The sequence below is a fragment of the Canis lupus genome, chromosome 19 (assembly GCF_011100685.1).
Source record: "Canis lupus familiaris isolate Mischka breed German Shepherd chromosome 19, alternate assembly UU_Cfam_GSD_1.0, whole genome shotgun sequence".
Classification (NCBI taxonomy): domain Eukaryota; kingdom Metazoa; phylum Chordata; class Mammalia; order Carnivora; family Canidae; genus Canis; species Canis lupus.
The window spans coordinates 38700874-38717866 of NC_049240.1; the positions used below are offsets into that span (position 1 = coordinate 38700874).

Sequence of the window (16993 nt, forward strand, 5' to 3'; positions counted from 1 at the left end):
CCAAGCTATTCAGACTAGGGAAAACACACAGGGGATGCCTGTGGCTCAGTGGTTGAGCATCAGCCTTTGGCTCAGGGCATGATTCCAGATTCCAGGGATTGAGTCCCACATCAGGCTCCTTGCAAGGAGCCTGCTTCTCCTCCCTCTGCCTGTCTCTGCCTCTCTTTCTGTGTCTCCATGAATAAATAAATAAAGTCTTTAAAAAAAGGAAAGCACACACTGGTTAGTATCTTGGCTCCCCAGCTTTCTTTTTCCCGGACTGTGGACTCCCATTTCTGTCCATCTATTGGTTTTCAGGCAGATAACATATTCTTGAGGATAATTGTGAAAATTGTCACTGTGATGGTAGCATGTTCCTTGAGAGCCACACAGAAGTCCAAAATAAGGAAATGCTATCTGTGGTCAGCTTGTATTCCCTCCCGTCCTCTTTTCCTCCTTTCCTTGGGTAGACAAAGGGTGGTCATCTCATTAGAGATGACTAATGAGAAAATCATCACAGTAAAGTGGCAGTTTACTATTGATTTTTCTGGAAAATCTAAACTGGTGTTTGCCTTTTGTTTTTCTGAATCATACATTGGTATAAAAAAAAAAAAAGTTGAAAGAACGCCTTTAAAATAATTGGAAAAGGAGGAAAGAAACTTAATCCAGTACTTAAAACTCACTTGCCATTATCTGATTCTAAGATGTGGACTTTAATATTTATTTGCGTTTATGCTTATTGGTCCAGTAAGAGCCGTTCGGAAATATTGATGTATAACCACAGAAACCAGACTTCATTGGCCAGGCACAAGCTAAATTTATATCAATGTTTGGAGGATCACTGATGAATTGAAAGAATAAGTTAATTAATAATGAAGGTTTCAGCATTGATTTCTGTTTCAGCATTGATTCTTACTATTGGTAGTTGTTTCTGTACTCTAAAGCAGTGATCAATAGGCTCTGTCAAGACCATGTAGTAAATATTTTAGGCTTTGCTGGCCACATGGTCTCTGTGGCAACTCCTGAAGTTCTCTGTTACTGAGTGAAAATAGCCATAGATCTAAGTAAACAATTAGGTGTTGCTATGTTTAAATAGAACTTCATATCTGAACAATGAAAAGTGAATTTCACCTAATTTTCATGTCACAAAATATCCTTTTTTTAAACTAACAAAGATCATTCTTAGTTTACAAGCCATACAAAAATAGGTGGTAGACCAGATTTGGGTGACCCAGTTTGAATACTTTGTTGGAAGAGCCAAATTAAACATCTTCATTTTTACTTCTTCAGGCTCTGGAAGAAAGCAGTAATGCTCTGGTACTGTCAAGACCATAAAATCAACACAGCTGATTACATGAGATTCTAAACTCTACCTAAAATTAAATACTCTTATTAATTGATGAACATGCTAAATGATTGTTGAAAGAGCTAAGGCATACCATATGCTGTAAGGAGAGTAAGGCCTCTATCTTAGTCCATTTGGGCTGCTCTAACAAAATGCCACCAACTGGGTGGCTTAGAAACATTTATTGCTCACGGTTCTGGAAGCTGAAGTGCAAGATCAGAGTTCCGGCATAGTCGAGTGAGGCTCTCCTTCCTCCAGGTCTCAGACTTCTTGCTTTGTCCTCACCTGCTGGAAGGAACAGGGAATTCTGTGGGGTCTCTCTCGTTTCTTTTTTAATTAATTTTACTTATTTTAGAGAGAAAGTGAGCCAAGAGCAGGAGGGGCAAAAGGACCGGGAGAGAGAGAAGCCTAAGCAGACTCTCTCCTGAGCATGGAGCCCAACATGGGGCTCTATCCCAGGACCCTGAGATCATGACCTGAGCCAAAATCAGGAGTTGGACAATTAACCGACTGTGCCACCCAGGCAGCCCTGTGGAGTCTCTTTTATAAGAACACTAAACCCATTCACAAGAGCTCCACCCTCACGACTTAACCCCCTAGTGCCCCATTTACTAGTACTGTTACTTTTGGGGTTAGGATTTCAACATAATTCGGGAGAGGAATACAAATATTCAGACCACAGCCACTTCTACAAACAGTAGTTCTTTGTTTCTTCAACAACTCTTCATTAGGCACCACTGTATGCTCAGCCCTCGCTAGGGGTACAGCAGTAAACATGGCAGTCTGCAATGCCAGCTCCCATGGGACTTTTTATTTTGCTGGTATTTGAGCAATCTTCTGTGACTTGTCTGTCAGCTAATCTGAAGCAAAACATATGTATGTGTGATGGCTCAGCCTCAGAAGTCACACATGGAGATGTTTGGTATATATATTCCATAGTCTCTCACTTCCTGCCCACAAGTGTTTCTGATTAAAAGTATTCTCCATTTTTGGTAGTCCTTGAAGGAGGGGTTAGAGTTTTTACCTTTTTTTCTTAAGATTTTATTTATTTGTTTGAAGGAGAGAGAGAGAGAGACCGAGCATGAGTGGGGTTGCGGGGAGGGGGAGTGGGTAGAGGGAGAAGGAGAAGCAGACTCCCTGCTTAACAGGGAACCTGAGACAGAGCTCCATCCCAGTAGCCTGGGATCATGAGCTGAAGGCAGACACTTTACTGACTGAGCCACCCAGGTGCCCCAAGTTTTTACCTTTTGAACTTTGGGGTCAAGATTGTAGTTTTATCAACATCGCTTTCTCCTTTCAGGTGCATGCTCCGAGTCCTGGATTCATTTGGTACCGAGCCAGAATTTAACCATGCTAACTATGCCCAGTCTAAAGGCCACAAGACGCCCTGGGGCAAATGGAATCTGAACCCGCAGCAGTTTTATACCATGTTCCGTGAGTATTCTCGCTTCACCTCTACTTTCCAGAATGCTACCGAAGGCAAATGGGAAAGGAAACTAGAACGGGTATTTTGGGTTATGAGTCTCCGGGCTTTTTGCTGTAGAAATGTGTGCTGTGGAACCTTTCCCTTGGGAATAACTGATTTGTTGTTGTTTAATTGGAATCGAAAGGCCATGTGAGCATTTTGTGAAAAGCCTTAGAAGCATCCTGAAGGAAAAAAAAAATGTTCAATATGAAGTATCAGTAAAAACCATTTGAGAAAGGACTTTGTGTGGATTCTGGATTAGCAGGTTCTAAACACATTTCATTCTGCAAATGGCCCACTTGATTACTGATGAGAAATGAGCTCTTTCATGTAGATAGATTTTTCCAGACAAAAAGTCTTAATTATTTAAGCATCAACCCTTGTAAAGAAAAAAGCTTTTTTTTTTTTTAATGAAACTATTTTAAACTCTGTTCCATACTTAATCAGCTTTTAAGCACTAGCCCAGAATGAAATCTCATGTGCCCTCGTTCACAAGGTGTCATTGTTGCCAACGGCAATGATAATTTCAGGAGGTGTTGTCACAGATACTTAAAAAATGGTGAATTAACTGACCTCAACAGTGGGGGCTTCGCATTTTTCTATTTCTGTAACATTCTCTTTCTCGCATTCACCATTCCTTACTGCTGTTATGAATTTACCGCCTCTGGCCTCGTTTCCTTAATAATTAGCTGAGGACTGTGAAGGAAACTCCCACATTTGGTAATGATCGTGCCCAAAACAAGCTTAGAGTTTAAGTCCATAGGCCTCGGTGATGAGGTGAAGTCCTATTCTGGAAATGTCACATAAGTTAAACATGACTTCATTTAGGTGCTCAGAGTGGGGAGTTCCCATTTTCCAAAGTTGCCAGTATAATTTTAATCCCAAGATTTTCATCATAGAATTAGTATCTGAGATGTAAATCTGTTTCCTTTGTTAAAGCCCAACAGACCCGTGGCCTACTTTTTCTCTGTGTGGGCGCCCCTCCTCCTTGTATGTAGTCACCTGAAGATGACCCTTTCTCATGTTCACTAAACATAACAAAGAATACATTGGACAAATCTTTGCATGTGATGTATGAGACAATAGAATTAAAAAGGGTTATAGCAATCGGAAGGTAGTGATTTAAAACTCAGCTCATGGTCGCGTGTTCTTTTCAGCTCAGAAGGATTTTTAAGAGCATGTTATATGTATGGCAGACTTTTTTTTAAAGATTTTATTTATTCATGAGAGACAGAGACATAGGCAGAGGGAGAGGCAGGTTCCCTGCGGGGAGCCTCATACGGGACTCTAGCCCAGGACCCCAGGATCACGACCTAAGCCAAAGGCAAACGCTCAACCACCGAGCCGCCCACGTGCCTGACATTATTCTTGTTCCTGGAGCTCTATCATCCTGCTATTGTAACCTGTCTTGGGGGCACAGTTTAGAGGACAAACTAATAAATGGCACGTTGGGTGACAAATGGCTGGCCAGTATGGTAAGGCATGATTGGAGTTAGCCTTTGGTTTGACTTTATTGTATAACTCTTGAGGGGCTGGAATGAGGTGGTACAAAATAATGTTAGAAGTGACCTCTTCATTACATCAGATGAAAAATGTTAGATGTTTCTAAAATGGCCAGAACAGCCTGAATGATATGCTATATGTATGTCCTCTACAAGATGGTGTTGCCTTGTATCTCGGGAGTAGAAATAGGAAATGTTTCCAGAAAGTATAAAGTTCTCTGCGAGAATGTTGAAATTCAGAGTCCTAAAAACCCATTTTGTTCTCCACGAATGGAGGATTTCAACAGTGTTGATTAACTAAATTGAAAGAAATTCATTGCTTAAAATGTAACTAAAGATGAAAACACAGATTAATTCCTATTAACCTGGGAAGGGGATGAATTTCCTAACTGATTCAGAATTCAGCAGGAATCTGGGGAGGAAACGGGTACATTCGACTGCCTTTAAAAAAAAAATATATGGTGAAAACATAAGCAAAATTCTATCTTGGTGGGTTAGTATCCTTTAATATATAAAGAGCTTCTAAAGACTGAAAGAAAAGTTTCATAATCCAACAGGAAAATGGGCAAAGGCCATTATTCATTTTGAGGAAAAAGAAGCTTATTGCCCCAAACATTTGAAAACATATTACCCTCATTCACCGTATAGAGAAATGCATATTTTAACTGCACCAAGATACCATGTCCCAAACATCAGGCTCACCAGGATCCAGAAGTTAGTAGCATAGCTATTCCAATGGTGAGGATCTATCCATCTTTTCCTGCCCTACTAGTGAGAGCATAACATGGTACTAACAGGGGGAAGCATATTTGTCACAATCTAGCAAAACTATCAGCACATCTTCCCTTTGACTGAGCAGATCATATCTAAGAGTTTCTCCCAAAGATAAGTGAGCAGAAATAAAATATAATGCGTGCACAGGTTATTTGTTGTGACACTGTTCGTAATAGGCAAAGACTGAAAATAACCCAGATGGTCATGATAGGGCACTGAGTGAATAACATGGTCTGCTGACAGAGGGAAGTACTTTGAAACTGGGAAGAACAGTGAGGACAGTCCACACAGCTCTGAGGGAGATGACTGGGGTACATTCAAGTAATGAAACAAGAATGCAGGGCATCTCGTCAACGTACTCCGTTTTGCATAAGAAGACAGTGTGTGTGTACGTTAGTGTATATGAATTTTCCTGTATTTTCAAAAGAAAAAAATGTAAGGTTAAATAACAAGCTGATGAAAGTGACTATCCCTGGAGGAAAGGTGTGCAGGATCAGGGACAGAAAGTAGATGTCCCTTTAATGCACCATATTTTGGCCTAGGAATCATGTAAACGTTTTACATAATTTAAGAGAGAGAGAGAGAGATGGAGAGATTGAGAGAGAAAGCATTCACTTACAACTGAAAACAAATTGAAAAAATGGAATAGGCCTAGTGCTCTATCAGATTAATATGACTATCCCACATAGAGAAAATAATTACTTGGAGTGACTTTAAAACTCCCTCTTTGGACCATACATTCACAAGAGGAAATATTTGCACTGTTATTTGAAACTATTAGAGGCATACTGTAGGAGCCAAGATTTTCTTTTTTTTTTTTTTTTTTAAAGATTTTATTTATTCATGAGAAACAGAGAGAGAGAGGCGCAGAGACACAGGCAGAGGGAGAAGCAGGCTCCATGCAGGGAGCCCAACATGGGACTCGATCCTGGGTCTCCAGGATCACACCCTGGGCCAAAGGCAGCGCTAAACCCCTGGGCTACCCGGGCTGCCCAAGATTTTCAGTATACAAGAAGGTGGGTAGTATTTAAAGAATTTAAATAAAGACTGTATGATCCTCGGCTCAAAGAGGGCATATCAATGTCAACATACATTTCTCTTTAAAAAATAAATGTTTCCTAGCTCTGTACTTTGAAAAGGATCAAAAGTAAAGACGGCCCGTAGCAAGGAGTATCCTTGGCACTTAGATTGGGAACCTTATAAATATCTTTCCCTCTCCAAGGAACCTCCTGCTGGTTAAATAGCCAATTCCAGGTCTAGGGCAGGAAATGTCTGCAAAGGGATATCTCAACATGCCAGAAAGCAAGGAAGCTAAGGAAGACCCCTGGAGTGGAGTCAGAAGGACTGAAGAACCAAAGACGGGGTGGTCTGAGAATCAGGAAGAAGAAAAGCTATGGTGGATTACAGTCACATCAGTGACAGGCACTCCAGGAGTCCAGATGATCCTCCAAACAGGAGAAGCCCACAAAGTCCATCGATCCCCCCTTTGCTAGTTGCTAGGACACCACTTCATTACTCTGAAAAATAAAGGGAAAGAATCCAGCTTTGATCCTGCCTTTCTAGGCCAAGTTGTATTTGAAGATAATCAGAAAGTTGATGAAAGAAATTTGTTAATCATGAAGAAATCACAGCTAATAAATGCCAAAGGAATGAAGAATGAGAAAATCAGCATTTTAGTACTGGAACAAGGCAGGAATCATCCACGGTTGCTACAGCCTTCATGTCACAGGTTGATGGAAAGCTTTCTCATGGAGGACGCTGTCTTAATTGGAGAAAACACGGACCTGAAGAGGACAATTAAGTAGTTTGAGACCTTTGTCCTGTTGCATTGTGTCCAGGCTGGAGAATTGGCACAAAACAGTAACTCCCAAAGCTTGCCCACAGAGAACTTGGGTGCTGCCTTGAGAGGGGGTTCTTTCCTACCTATATGACAAAAGTGTGGGTCTGGCCCAATCCAGTCATCCCCACAGAACCTCCCATTCCCTCACCCTTCAGGTACACGTGGCTATTCCAGTGATCTGAAAGGGGAAGATCGTTGCTTTGAGCGTAAGAAGGAAGTGTCAACTTATATTTATGCATCGTTGATTTTTTTCAAACACAACATATTTACTAGTGTTTCCTGTGTGGGTTGATAGTAATCATTACATACTTGATGTGTAAACACGCACGTGTATTACAGGTATACTAGATTGTGTTCTGATGGGGGTGCAAAATGGAAACTGTAGATCCACAGGAATAGGGTGTTGTACTTGTAGAGCTCTGTCGTCTTCCAGTCCAGCTGTCCTCTGACCAGATTTAGCAGTGTTCCCGCATGTGTGAAGTGCAGAGAGGATGGGAAAGCTGGTCAGAAAGGGCCCAGCTGGAGGATAAAGAAAGAGAGAAACGCACCATTGCTGATACATCTTTAGGGGCAATGCCATGAGGTTGTGCTGACCAAAGCATGTTTTTCCTTTTAAACTTAAATTCAGGGATCCCTGGGTGGCGTAGCGGTTTGGCGCCTGCCTTTGGCCCAGGGCATGATCCTGGAGACCCGGGATCGAATCCCACGTCGGGCTCCCGGTGCATGGAGCCTGCTTCTCCCTCTGCCTGTGTCTCTGCCTCTCTCTCTCTCTCTCTCTGTGACTATCATAAATAAATAAAAAAATAATAAAAAAAATTAAAAAAAAAAATAAACTTAAATTCAGATTCAACACTTCTCACTTTAACACTGCTTCTATTTCTCTAACTCATCTCCTCACAGAGTTGGTGGAGTTTCTTGCAGGTTGAAAAACCTGATTTTTCTTATCGTTTTGCTCCAGATCTCAGAATTTCACTGCAACCATCCTCTTTGTGTATTCTGTTTGCATTTGGGCATTTTTGTATGTGTCAACATCGACTATTCATGACCCCTCCCTAAGTAGCTTCTATAGGGACCATCCAAGTGGTCAGACAATGCTGAGTCCCTTTGGCTACATCTACTGAGTGATGATTTTTTCCAAGAAGTTGAAAAGTCTGATGGTTCCTGCACTCTCCTCTTGTCCACACTCCAGGTGGCCTTTGGGCTAGGCTCTACGGCCATCCTCTTGCCACCAGAGCCAGCTCTTGAAAGCTCGGCTTGGCCTGAGCTATCCCCACTCAAAGACTGTAGTGCCCTTCTTTTGCCCTCCCCCCAGACACTCCCTAACTCCTCCCTGGCCCTGCCAGACAGCCTGCTGGTCTCTGCAGGTCCTGCTAGAGGCCTCCCCACTCTTGCTCTCTTCACATCACCCTGATAGCAAAACGGTATTCTATTTCTTGAAGGCTCTATTTAAAAGACTTCCTCTATCCTTCCAAATTGAAGAAAAATGTAACCCTATGGCAAAAATAGAGAAAGCCACTTCCTCCCATGGAAAAGACCCCCATACTCAATACAAGCATTATCGTATTTTTCATGGGTATATTTTTACATAGTTGTAAATACATAATAGAATTCCTGATCCCCCTTTTTTTCCCTTCACTTAATAGATAATTTTTTTTTTAAAACTGATTTCTAAGGCTGTTTTATCATCCATCAAGTGATTAGCTCCTCATTTGTACCTATTTTGGGAAACTTCTGTTGCTTCTTGTTGAAAATTAACTGCTTGCTTTTTCTGGGCTTGACAGAGTCTTGGCTTGACCCTACAGGTAGGTGTTATTTCTGTCAGTAGCCTTTGGTCAGCCACCCATACTTCTTTTTTTTTTTTTTAAGATTTATTTATTAATGAGAGACACAGAGAAAAGCAGAGACATAGGCAGAGGGAGAAGCAGGCTCCCTGCGAGGAGCCTGATGTGGGACTCGATCCCAGAACCCAGGATTGTGACCTGAGCCAAAGACAGATGCTTGACCACTGAGCCACCCAGGTGCCCCCACCCTACTGCTTTGTCTGAGCCCCTGAAAGTGGTCTCTTTTCTATTTCTCAATTCCCAACAAGGTGTGTTATACCTCAATAAACAAATGCAAGACATTTGCCCATACTATTTACAAAAAGAGAAAAGGGAAACACTGAAGTCCCTGACTCACCCTTGAGTTAGCCCATGTGGGGATAGCTTTAATGACCTGTTCGACACCCTCTTTCACAACTTCCCCTGGCCTCTGTAAAAACAGCAGTGGTGGTGGTGAACTGTCCTTATCTGATTGTGTTTGCCCCTCCCCTTCGCTGGAGACCGGCTGCACATAACGGTAGCAGAGATGACCAGACTCCTCTCCACTGGGCTCAGGCAAGTGGTGTCCCAGACTTCTGCTGATGTCCTGTAGTTGGAAAGTTTCAATAACACTCAGCAACCTGCTGTACCACCTCACTTTTCATATCACCGTCCTAGAATGTTCTCTAGACAGAGTCCATTGCTATTGGTTTGTTTTTAATTAATTAGTGAATTAATTTTTTGATGACCTGCAATGTTTTGGCTGTAGTTCACAATCTGAAGACACTGAACAATTTGCCTTCTGGGTGCTTACACTGTCAGGGCTGGGAAGTATTCAGCATTTCTCGGTACAGGTGGAAATTTGGGGCAGAAGAGACAGGGAGCTGTCATAGAGTTGAGTGAAGAACAGGCTGTGGGGATTCTGGAGGTGTTAGTTGAGAGCCTTCCCGTTTCACCTCCAGCCCCTCTCCGTTCTGTATGCCATCTGGCCTGCCTCATGCTGCTTGGCTCCTCTTGGCTTTTACTCATCTTCCGGGGTGCCGTGTTTTCTCTGGCTTGCAGGCCATTATGTGTGTGCTCCTTGGTCTGGAAGCCCCTAGCTAGCTCTCACCCCCGACACACACACCCTTGCTCCTCCTTCAGGGAGATGTTCTGTCCTCCAGAATCCTCCCTTCCCCGAGTGAGACGCTCCTGTTCTATGACTCTTAACCTGTATTCCAGTCCTACGAGCCTGGTCACTGCTGAGTCCTCCATACCTGAAGCGTTAACATCATTGGTGATAAGTATTTGTTGTATAAATGAAAAAAGAGCAAAAAGACCCCATTTTCCCCAACTACAGAATGGGGCTAATTAAAACATAAGTCAGATCATGACACTCCCGTGCTCACAGTGCCACAGCATTTCATTGTAGGGAAAGACCAGTCATCCCAGTGGCCTAAAGCCACCAATACTTGTCTGGCCTCATCTCTTACTACACATCTTCATGCTCACTGCTCTCTATTCCCATACCTGTTTCTTAGGTGAGTCAGGCACACTGCTGCCCCAGGACCTTTGCATTGTTATTCCATCTCCCAGACATTCTTCCCTTTAGACGTCTATGTCTCTTCAGGTTTTTTGGGGGCTTTTAGCATCTTTTTTGAAAAGATTTATTTATTTTAGTGAGAGAGTGTGTGTGTACACAGGTGGGTTGGGGGTAGGGGCAGAGGGAGAGGGACTGAGAATCCCAAGCAGACTCCCGGCTGAGCATGAAACCGGATGCATGGCTTACTCGCACAACCCCGAGATCATGACCTGAGCTAAAATCAATCATGGCCTATTTTCCTTTCATGCAAAGGACAAACTTGTTGGCTTCAGTTAAGGATCACTCCCACGCATGATTTTATTTTTAGGGCCTGACAAGCAAAGGAGCTATTTGTGATTCAAACTGCCTTTTTGGCCTTTGACTTCGATCAGTAGGACTCTTGCCTTTTACTTCTGTGCAGACCAGTGAGTGATGGGATCAGCCTTACAGTTCCTTTATCTGAGTCTCAGCCTTCAGGAGTGATGTTCTTCTGAGGAGTCCATTCCCTCCTAAATTGCTTTTTGACACTTGAGAAATTTACTCCATTGTGCCTTTTGTCAACAGTGCAGGCTCTCATCTTTTCAGCCCAGCTGTACGTGATCGTTTCCCTACTTTGCATCCTGACCTCTTCTCTCTCTCTTTCTCTCTCTCTCTCTGTCTGCTCATCATCATCACCATCTGAAAAACTTGAGTTTGGGTAAAATTTGAAGTATAACATCACTGGCTCTGGTTTTTAAAGCCAGATAACTTCCTGTGTGATGTGACTGTATCTGTCAATAAAGTTCTTTCTATCATGCCAGTTACGTCATCAGAGTCAGCATCAACATCCTGAATATGATCATAGCCAATATCCTTCCCCGCTTTAACAAAGTTTTCAATTCGCAAAAAGGGTGAAAGAAATGTCTAATAGAACCCCACAGCCTAAACTCTGCAAAAAAGTTTCCTTTCTTTGCTCTCTGACCTCTCAATCCATATGTCTGTCTACTCATCAGTCATCATTCCTTATTTTTTTGATGCATAAAAAAACCATCGAAGTTCAGCATATCTTAACTACAGTTCAGGGTTGGTCACCAAAGTAGTTGGTTTTGTTTGTCTGTAACATTGAGTTATTTTACTGTTGGTCTCCTCAGATGAATATAAGCTCAGTGAAGGGAGCTTCATTCATGCAAGCTTTATTCACTCTTCAGCTCTTCCCAAGTTGTTTTCTGGCTCATAGTAGTAAGTGCTTAATAAAAGTGCTACTGTTGAATGAATTGGTAGGACTTAGGAACCCATGATGTGGGAATTTTACCACTCTGCATCACTGGTTGGTTTCTCTTCTTCCCACCTTCAGCTCTGTGACCTAGATTAAAAGATATATTAATTTACCAATTAAATATTTATTGAACACCTGTCACTTAGTATGAATGAGCTAGTTTCCAGAATAGAGTGATGAGCTGCCTTGGTTAATGATTCATCCCATGAATCAGGCTTTAGTTTTGGAACTTTGGTGCAAAAAGCCTGATGCTGGGAGTAGTTTAGGCATGGCCTCTGCTGCTTGGTAATGTAGATCTACCTATAGAGTCAATCACAGCAGTTAATTAAGTATTTCCCATTGACTTAGTCATGCATGCAAAAAATATTTGCTGAATTTCCTACTATGCTCTAGGAGACGGCATAAAACATGGTTCAGCCTCAAATAACATATAGTCTGCCATCAAGATAACAATGTGTGAAAGGAACTGTAACTCTTCACGATCTAAGAGGAGGGCTACTTATCTCAGTGTTGGAAAGTTAAGGAATCCCTGAACCAGGAGGTAAAGTGAACTGTGCCTTCAAGGGAGGGGGAGGTGAGATAAGCCAGACATGTGCCAGCACAAGAGAAGATGGGAAATCTGCATTGCAAACCCCAAGTAGGCCGTCATGGAGAGCAGAGATATCAGAGGGTGACTTGAAATGTAGCTAGAATGACTGGTAGGCTAGCCGGTGCTTCATCCTGAAGGAGGTAAAGATTTTCAGCCAGAAACTGCCACAGTTATGTTTGTTGCAAAGAATGCCCTGTCAGGCAGCACAGAGGATGTGCTGGAGTAGGGAATAGGGAAGGAGGAAGGGCAAGGCTGAAGGTACGAGAAATCCACTGCCGATGTAACAAGAATGTGGTGGTCTATAGTACTAGTTGATTTCAATAGTCAAAAATCGGAGATGTCCTAAATGTCTTGTAAGGGTGTATTAGTTAGGATTTCTGTCATGTTGACTTGGTCACAAGGGTTTGTTGGTTCTTGTCCTTGGGAATTGTTGAAACCAGTTCTAAGTTGAGCTGGATTTGGGCTTGGAGGATATCTTTATTTTTCCCTATCTTGGCTTTGCATTTCTCTGGATTGGCTTCCTTCTCTCATGGGCACACAGATGACCTCTGCAGCTCTAGATTCTACCCTTCCTGGTTGGTGATTGTAGCAGAGACACCCTGACTTCAAAAGTAGCTCTGACTAGTGTTGGAGCAGCTGTGATTGGCAGGACTTGCATCATACCCCCATCTTTCAAATGAGCCATGGCCAAGCAATGTCTTCTGTATTATGTGCCCAGCCTTGGAGGCTGGGGAGTGGAGGCAGCCCACAAGTCAGGACTGGGTCAGAAACCCATCACCTGAAGGAGATAATTGCATGGCCTTGGAGAAGTGTGGTTCCATAAAGCAGTGCTGGCAGACCAGAACCATGGGGCATCCCAGCTCATGGAAAGAGTTCATGCACTAGAATACTATACTAATTTAACAAGCGGTGATGAGCTGTGGGTATTAACCCACAAAGATGCCTGTGGCACATTTGTAAGTGAAAAAAGTTTACAAAAAAGTAGGTATAATAGGATCCAGTTTTGATTTGAGTATAAAAAAAAAAAAATCCATGGGTGCCTGGGTGTCTCAGTCAGGTAAGCATCTGACTCTTGATTTCAGCTCAGGACATGATCTTGGGGTCCTGGAATCAAGCCCTGCATCGGGGTCCATGCTTAGCAGGGAGTCTGCTTGAGGATTCTTTACCTCTTCTTCTGCCCTTCCTCCTATTCATGTGTGTGCTCTCCCTCCCCCCACTAAAATAAATATTTTTTTTAAAAAAAATCCACACAATGGTGATTATTTCTAGGTGATAAGGTGATGGATGATATCTTTCTTGTATCTTTTTCTATTGTCTAGAAAAAGTTTTACAGAGGATACATTTCTATTACAATGAGGAAAACCTAAATAAGTGATCGTTTCAATAGGGCAGAAGAAAACTTACCTGTTGTAGAAGTCTTGACAAGAATCAATGAGGCCAGGAGTACCTGGGTGGTTCAGTGGTTGAGCATCTGCCTTCAGCTCAGGTCGTGATCTTGGGATCAAGTCCCACTCAGTCTTCTCCCTCTGCCTGTGTCTCTCATGAATAAATAAATAAAATCTTAAAAAAAAAAAAAAAAAGAAAGAAAGAAAAAAAAGAATCGATGAGGCCAGAAGTAAGAAAGGTACAGAGGAGGGAGAGGGTTGAGAGATTTGGGGAAGCTGACATCCTCACGACTGGGTGAGGACTGAGGGAGAAGCCCAGGCTGGCTCTGGGGTTTCTGCCCTTGGTGACCTGCTGGCGTGGGGGTCCCCAACATGGTAGGGCCAGCTGTAGTTAAGGCCAAAAGACCACCTGTTAAAATGAGTATTTGCACTTTTTAGCGCAAGTGCTTGTGACTTAGTGGTGGAAAGACAGACCTCAGAGACTCAGGCGCTGAAAGAAGAGTCGATTTCACTGAAAAAAAAAAAAAAAAACTTTTGAATTACTGCTTGGTAGAAATAGCATGCATCTCATTTATTAAGTCTCTAATAAGCTCTGTGAGGACAGAAACCCATCTTGCTGTTGTCATTTCTCAGTACCTAGCATTTAACCTGGTTTTTTAGAAAGAATGCTCTAAAATGGTTGTGGTTGAGTGAATTATTCAAGCCAAACTCCCAGTAGTTCTTAAAAGAAGTTATCACTGTAATCTGCTTAGGAAGCTCATCAAGCTGATTTGTAATCATTTGTAAATAGGTGCTTCCAAAATACTTAAAATATGGCTTTTCTTAAAAAACAAAACAAACCCCTGCTTGTCCTGATTTAAGACTGTCAATGTTTAGCAAATCTCCTTCCGCTTGTCTCATGTTAAAAAATCAACTTGGTCCCACGTAAGTTAGCATAAGTCACTCAAGAAACTGAAGTAATCTCATAAACAGTTTTTTTCCCCCTGGGTCTCTCATGTGTATTTTGGTCTACCTTGTAACATTATTTTCCTCTGAAGTATGTTAACCACTGTAGTTCATGGAGCCCAGAAAATAAAATATTTGGACTATGAGGCTATATGTTAGGATGCTCTAAGGAGCTTGGGCCCTGGGACCAGCTGGTCTGGCTCTGAATCCTAGCGTTGCCATTTCCTGGTGTACAGACTGGAGTAGTTTAAGTGTCCCCCCCCCCCAACACCCCGCCTCGAACTTTCTCATCTCTACAAACATGGTAAAAGGTTGTCATGAAGATAAAATCAAATGGTCACTATAAATATAGCGCTTAGCACAGAACTCCACACATAGAGCTCAAATATTAGCCATTTTTTTTTAAATCACATTTGTTTATCTCCTGGATGGATTGATTTCCAAATGTGCAGGATTTCCTGTGTTCCATTTATGATGAAATTTTTAAAATTTACCTTGACATGTGGATGCCTTCTCTTTGAAACCTTCCCAACACAGGTAAATTTCCAGTTATCATCATCATCAGAGAAAAAGACAAAGCTTGGCCTGTTAGATCATCCCAGAAAGGCCATTTTGGGTGGCATCAGCCTCTCTTTCTGTGGCTTTTGACTTATCATAAGTGATTTTAGGAGCACATATGTCGAGATTAGGGTCTTGAGGGACGATGTCACCAGGCAGATACCCAGCAGCTGGCCAGCTCCTTGGAAGGAAACCACACCAGGGCCACTGGTGACTTCTGAATCGCCTGCCAGACAGCTGGCAGCTGAGTGACCCCTCCTGACACCTTTGGCCAGTGTCCCGTGACAGGTTAGGCATTCCCTGGGCAGACACACGGGGAGGCCATGACCAGTGCTAGTGAAAGGTGGCAGTGCCAGGATTTCTCCCTCAGCCATCCATCGCTTGCAGCTTGTCCTTCCCCCAGCTAACACCTCCAAGGCAGAGAGAGGAGTTGAAATAAAGAGTTTGCATGAAAACTCAGGGGAAGAGCAGGTATTTGTAATTGTTCATACGGAGTCAAAATTGATTTTGTGGGCAGCCCAGGTGGCTCAGTGGTTTAGCGCTGCCTTCAGCCCAGGGCATGATCCTAGAGGCCCCAGGATCGAGTCCCACGTCGGGCTCCCTGCGTGGAGTCTGCTTCTCCCTCTGCCTGTGTCTCTGCCTCTCTCTCTCTCTCTCTCTCTCTCTCCTCTCTGTGTATTCTCATGAATAAATAAATAAAATCTTTGAAAAATTGATTTTGTGCCAAATTACAGTAATAAAGCAGTAAAAGCCCACCACTTCTCGCAAGGTTTTTTTTGACTAGATCATACGCTTCCTCTCCCTCTCACTGTTCAAGCCATGAGCTATAGGAATCTTTGACACAAAAATACATGCATATATGAGTTCTTTTCTTTTTCGGGGTTTTGTCAATTTTATTTTTGGCTCTACCCTAGTATATTACATTTTTCCCACCTGTGGTGTTGTTTTAGGGGGGAGGATCAAAACTCACCTTCTTAAAGAAGCACTCACGTAGGGATTAAATAACTGAGTTTCAGAAACAATCCTGTAAAGCATGGAGCTTTAGTCACCACATAACATTTTCCAAAGATTTAAAAAAAAAAAAAAAACGCAGTCTCAAAGTTTAAAGTGTCAGGTTCTATTTCAGAATTTTCACAGTTAACCAAAAGTTCTGCAAAAAAACTGTTTTTAGCTGCCTTATTGACATTTCGAATGCCCCGGGAGCTGTCTTCCCCTCCCTCCTCCTCCTGCAAAGCCCCTCACCACCACCTCCTCAAAAAGAAAGGAGAAGCAGCCAGTGCCCCCTTGTTGGCAGAATTTATTCACTAATTTACTTTCCAGCCAACTGCAGCCATTGCCTCTGGGCACTTGTTCAAAAACGCAGAAATGAAATAACAGATTGGCCAGACCGAACACAACTCCCCAGTCACAACCCTATTATCTCCTCATTCTGTCACCCCCATTAGGCAGAAGCCCGGGAGACTGGACGGTGATAACACAGTGTTTATGCAGCTCCTTCATGTCCACGCCTTGCGTCTTTCCGCTGGTGTCCCCGGTCCCTCCGCGTGTGGGGCAGAGGGGAGTGAGACCCAGGGCTCGGCTCCCAGGCCTTTGCGTAGGCCTGGCCCTGCCCACCTTAGGGGGCTTCTGTGCAGGCCCCCTGCCCGGGAAAGAGCTCCTGCGTCCCGGGGAAGCCAGAGTAAGACAAAGGAGCCAGCTTGCCCCGTGTGCTTACCACCTACCCGTGAAGGAGTACGGACTAGGACGGGTGAAGCCGCATGTGTGGATTTTCTGAATACCCAGTATCTCTCCATTTAGGTTATTTATAGCTGCTCTATTCAGGTCAGAGTCAAGCAGAGCAGTTGCTTTATTTAATATTGTGGGGCCTCTGCAGGGTCATCTGAAAAACACGTTTCTCTGGACAGAATGAATGTGTAGCAGGGGAAGGTCTCTGTTTCTACTGTAGAGGATTGTTCTCGGATTGTTGCCTTCTTTGTGAAACTCCTCTTAAAATTAT

At 43.0% G+C, this 16993-nt stretch overlaps 1 protein-coding gene across 7 annotated transcripts in view; it reads left to right on the plus strand.

Annotated features, from left to right (window-relative positions):
* The window catches only part of MGAT5 (alpha-1,6-mannosylglycoprotein 6-beta-N-acetylglucosaminyltransferase), a 338877-nt gene that overhangs the window by 228664 nt on the left and 93220 nt on the right, over positions 1–16993 (plus strand). For all 7 annotated transcript variants that reach the window (XM_038565049.1, XM_038565050.1, XM_038565053.1 and 4 more), the window contains one exon: positions 2625–2758. In XM_038565049.1, coding sequence (XP_038420977.1) covers positions 2625–2758 — 134 coding nt within the window. The remainder of the gene's footprint in view (positions 1–2624; positions 2759–16993) is intronic.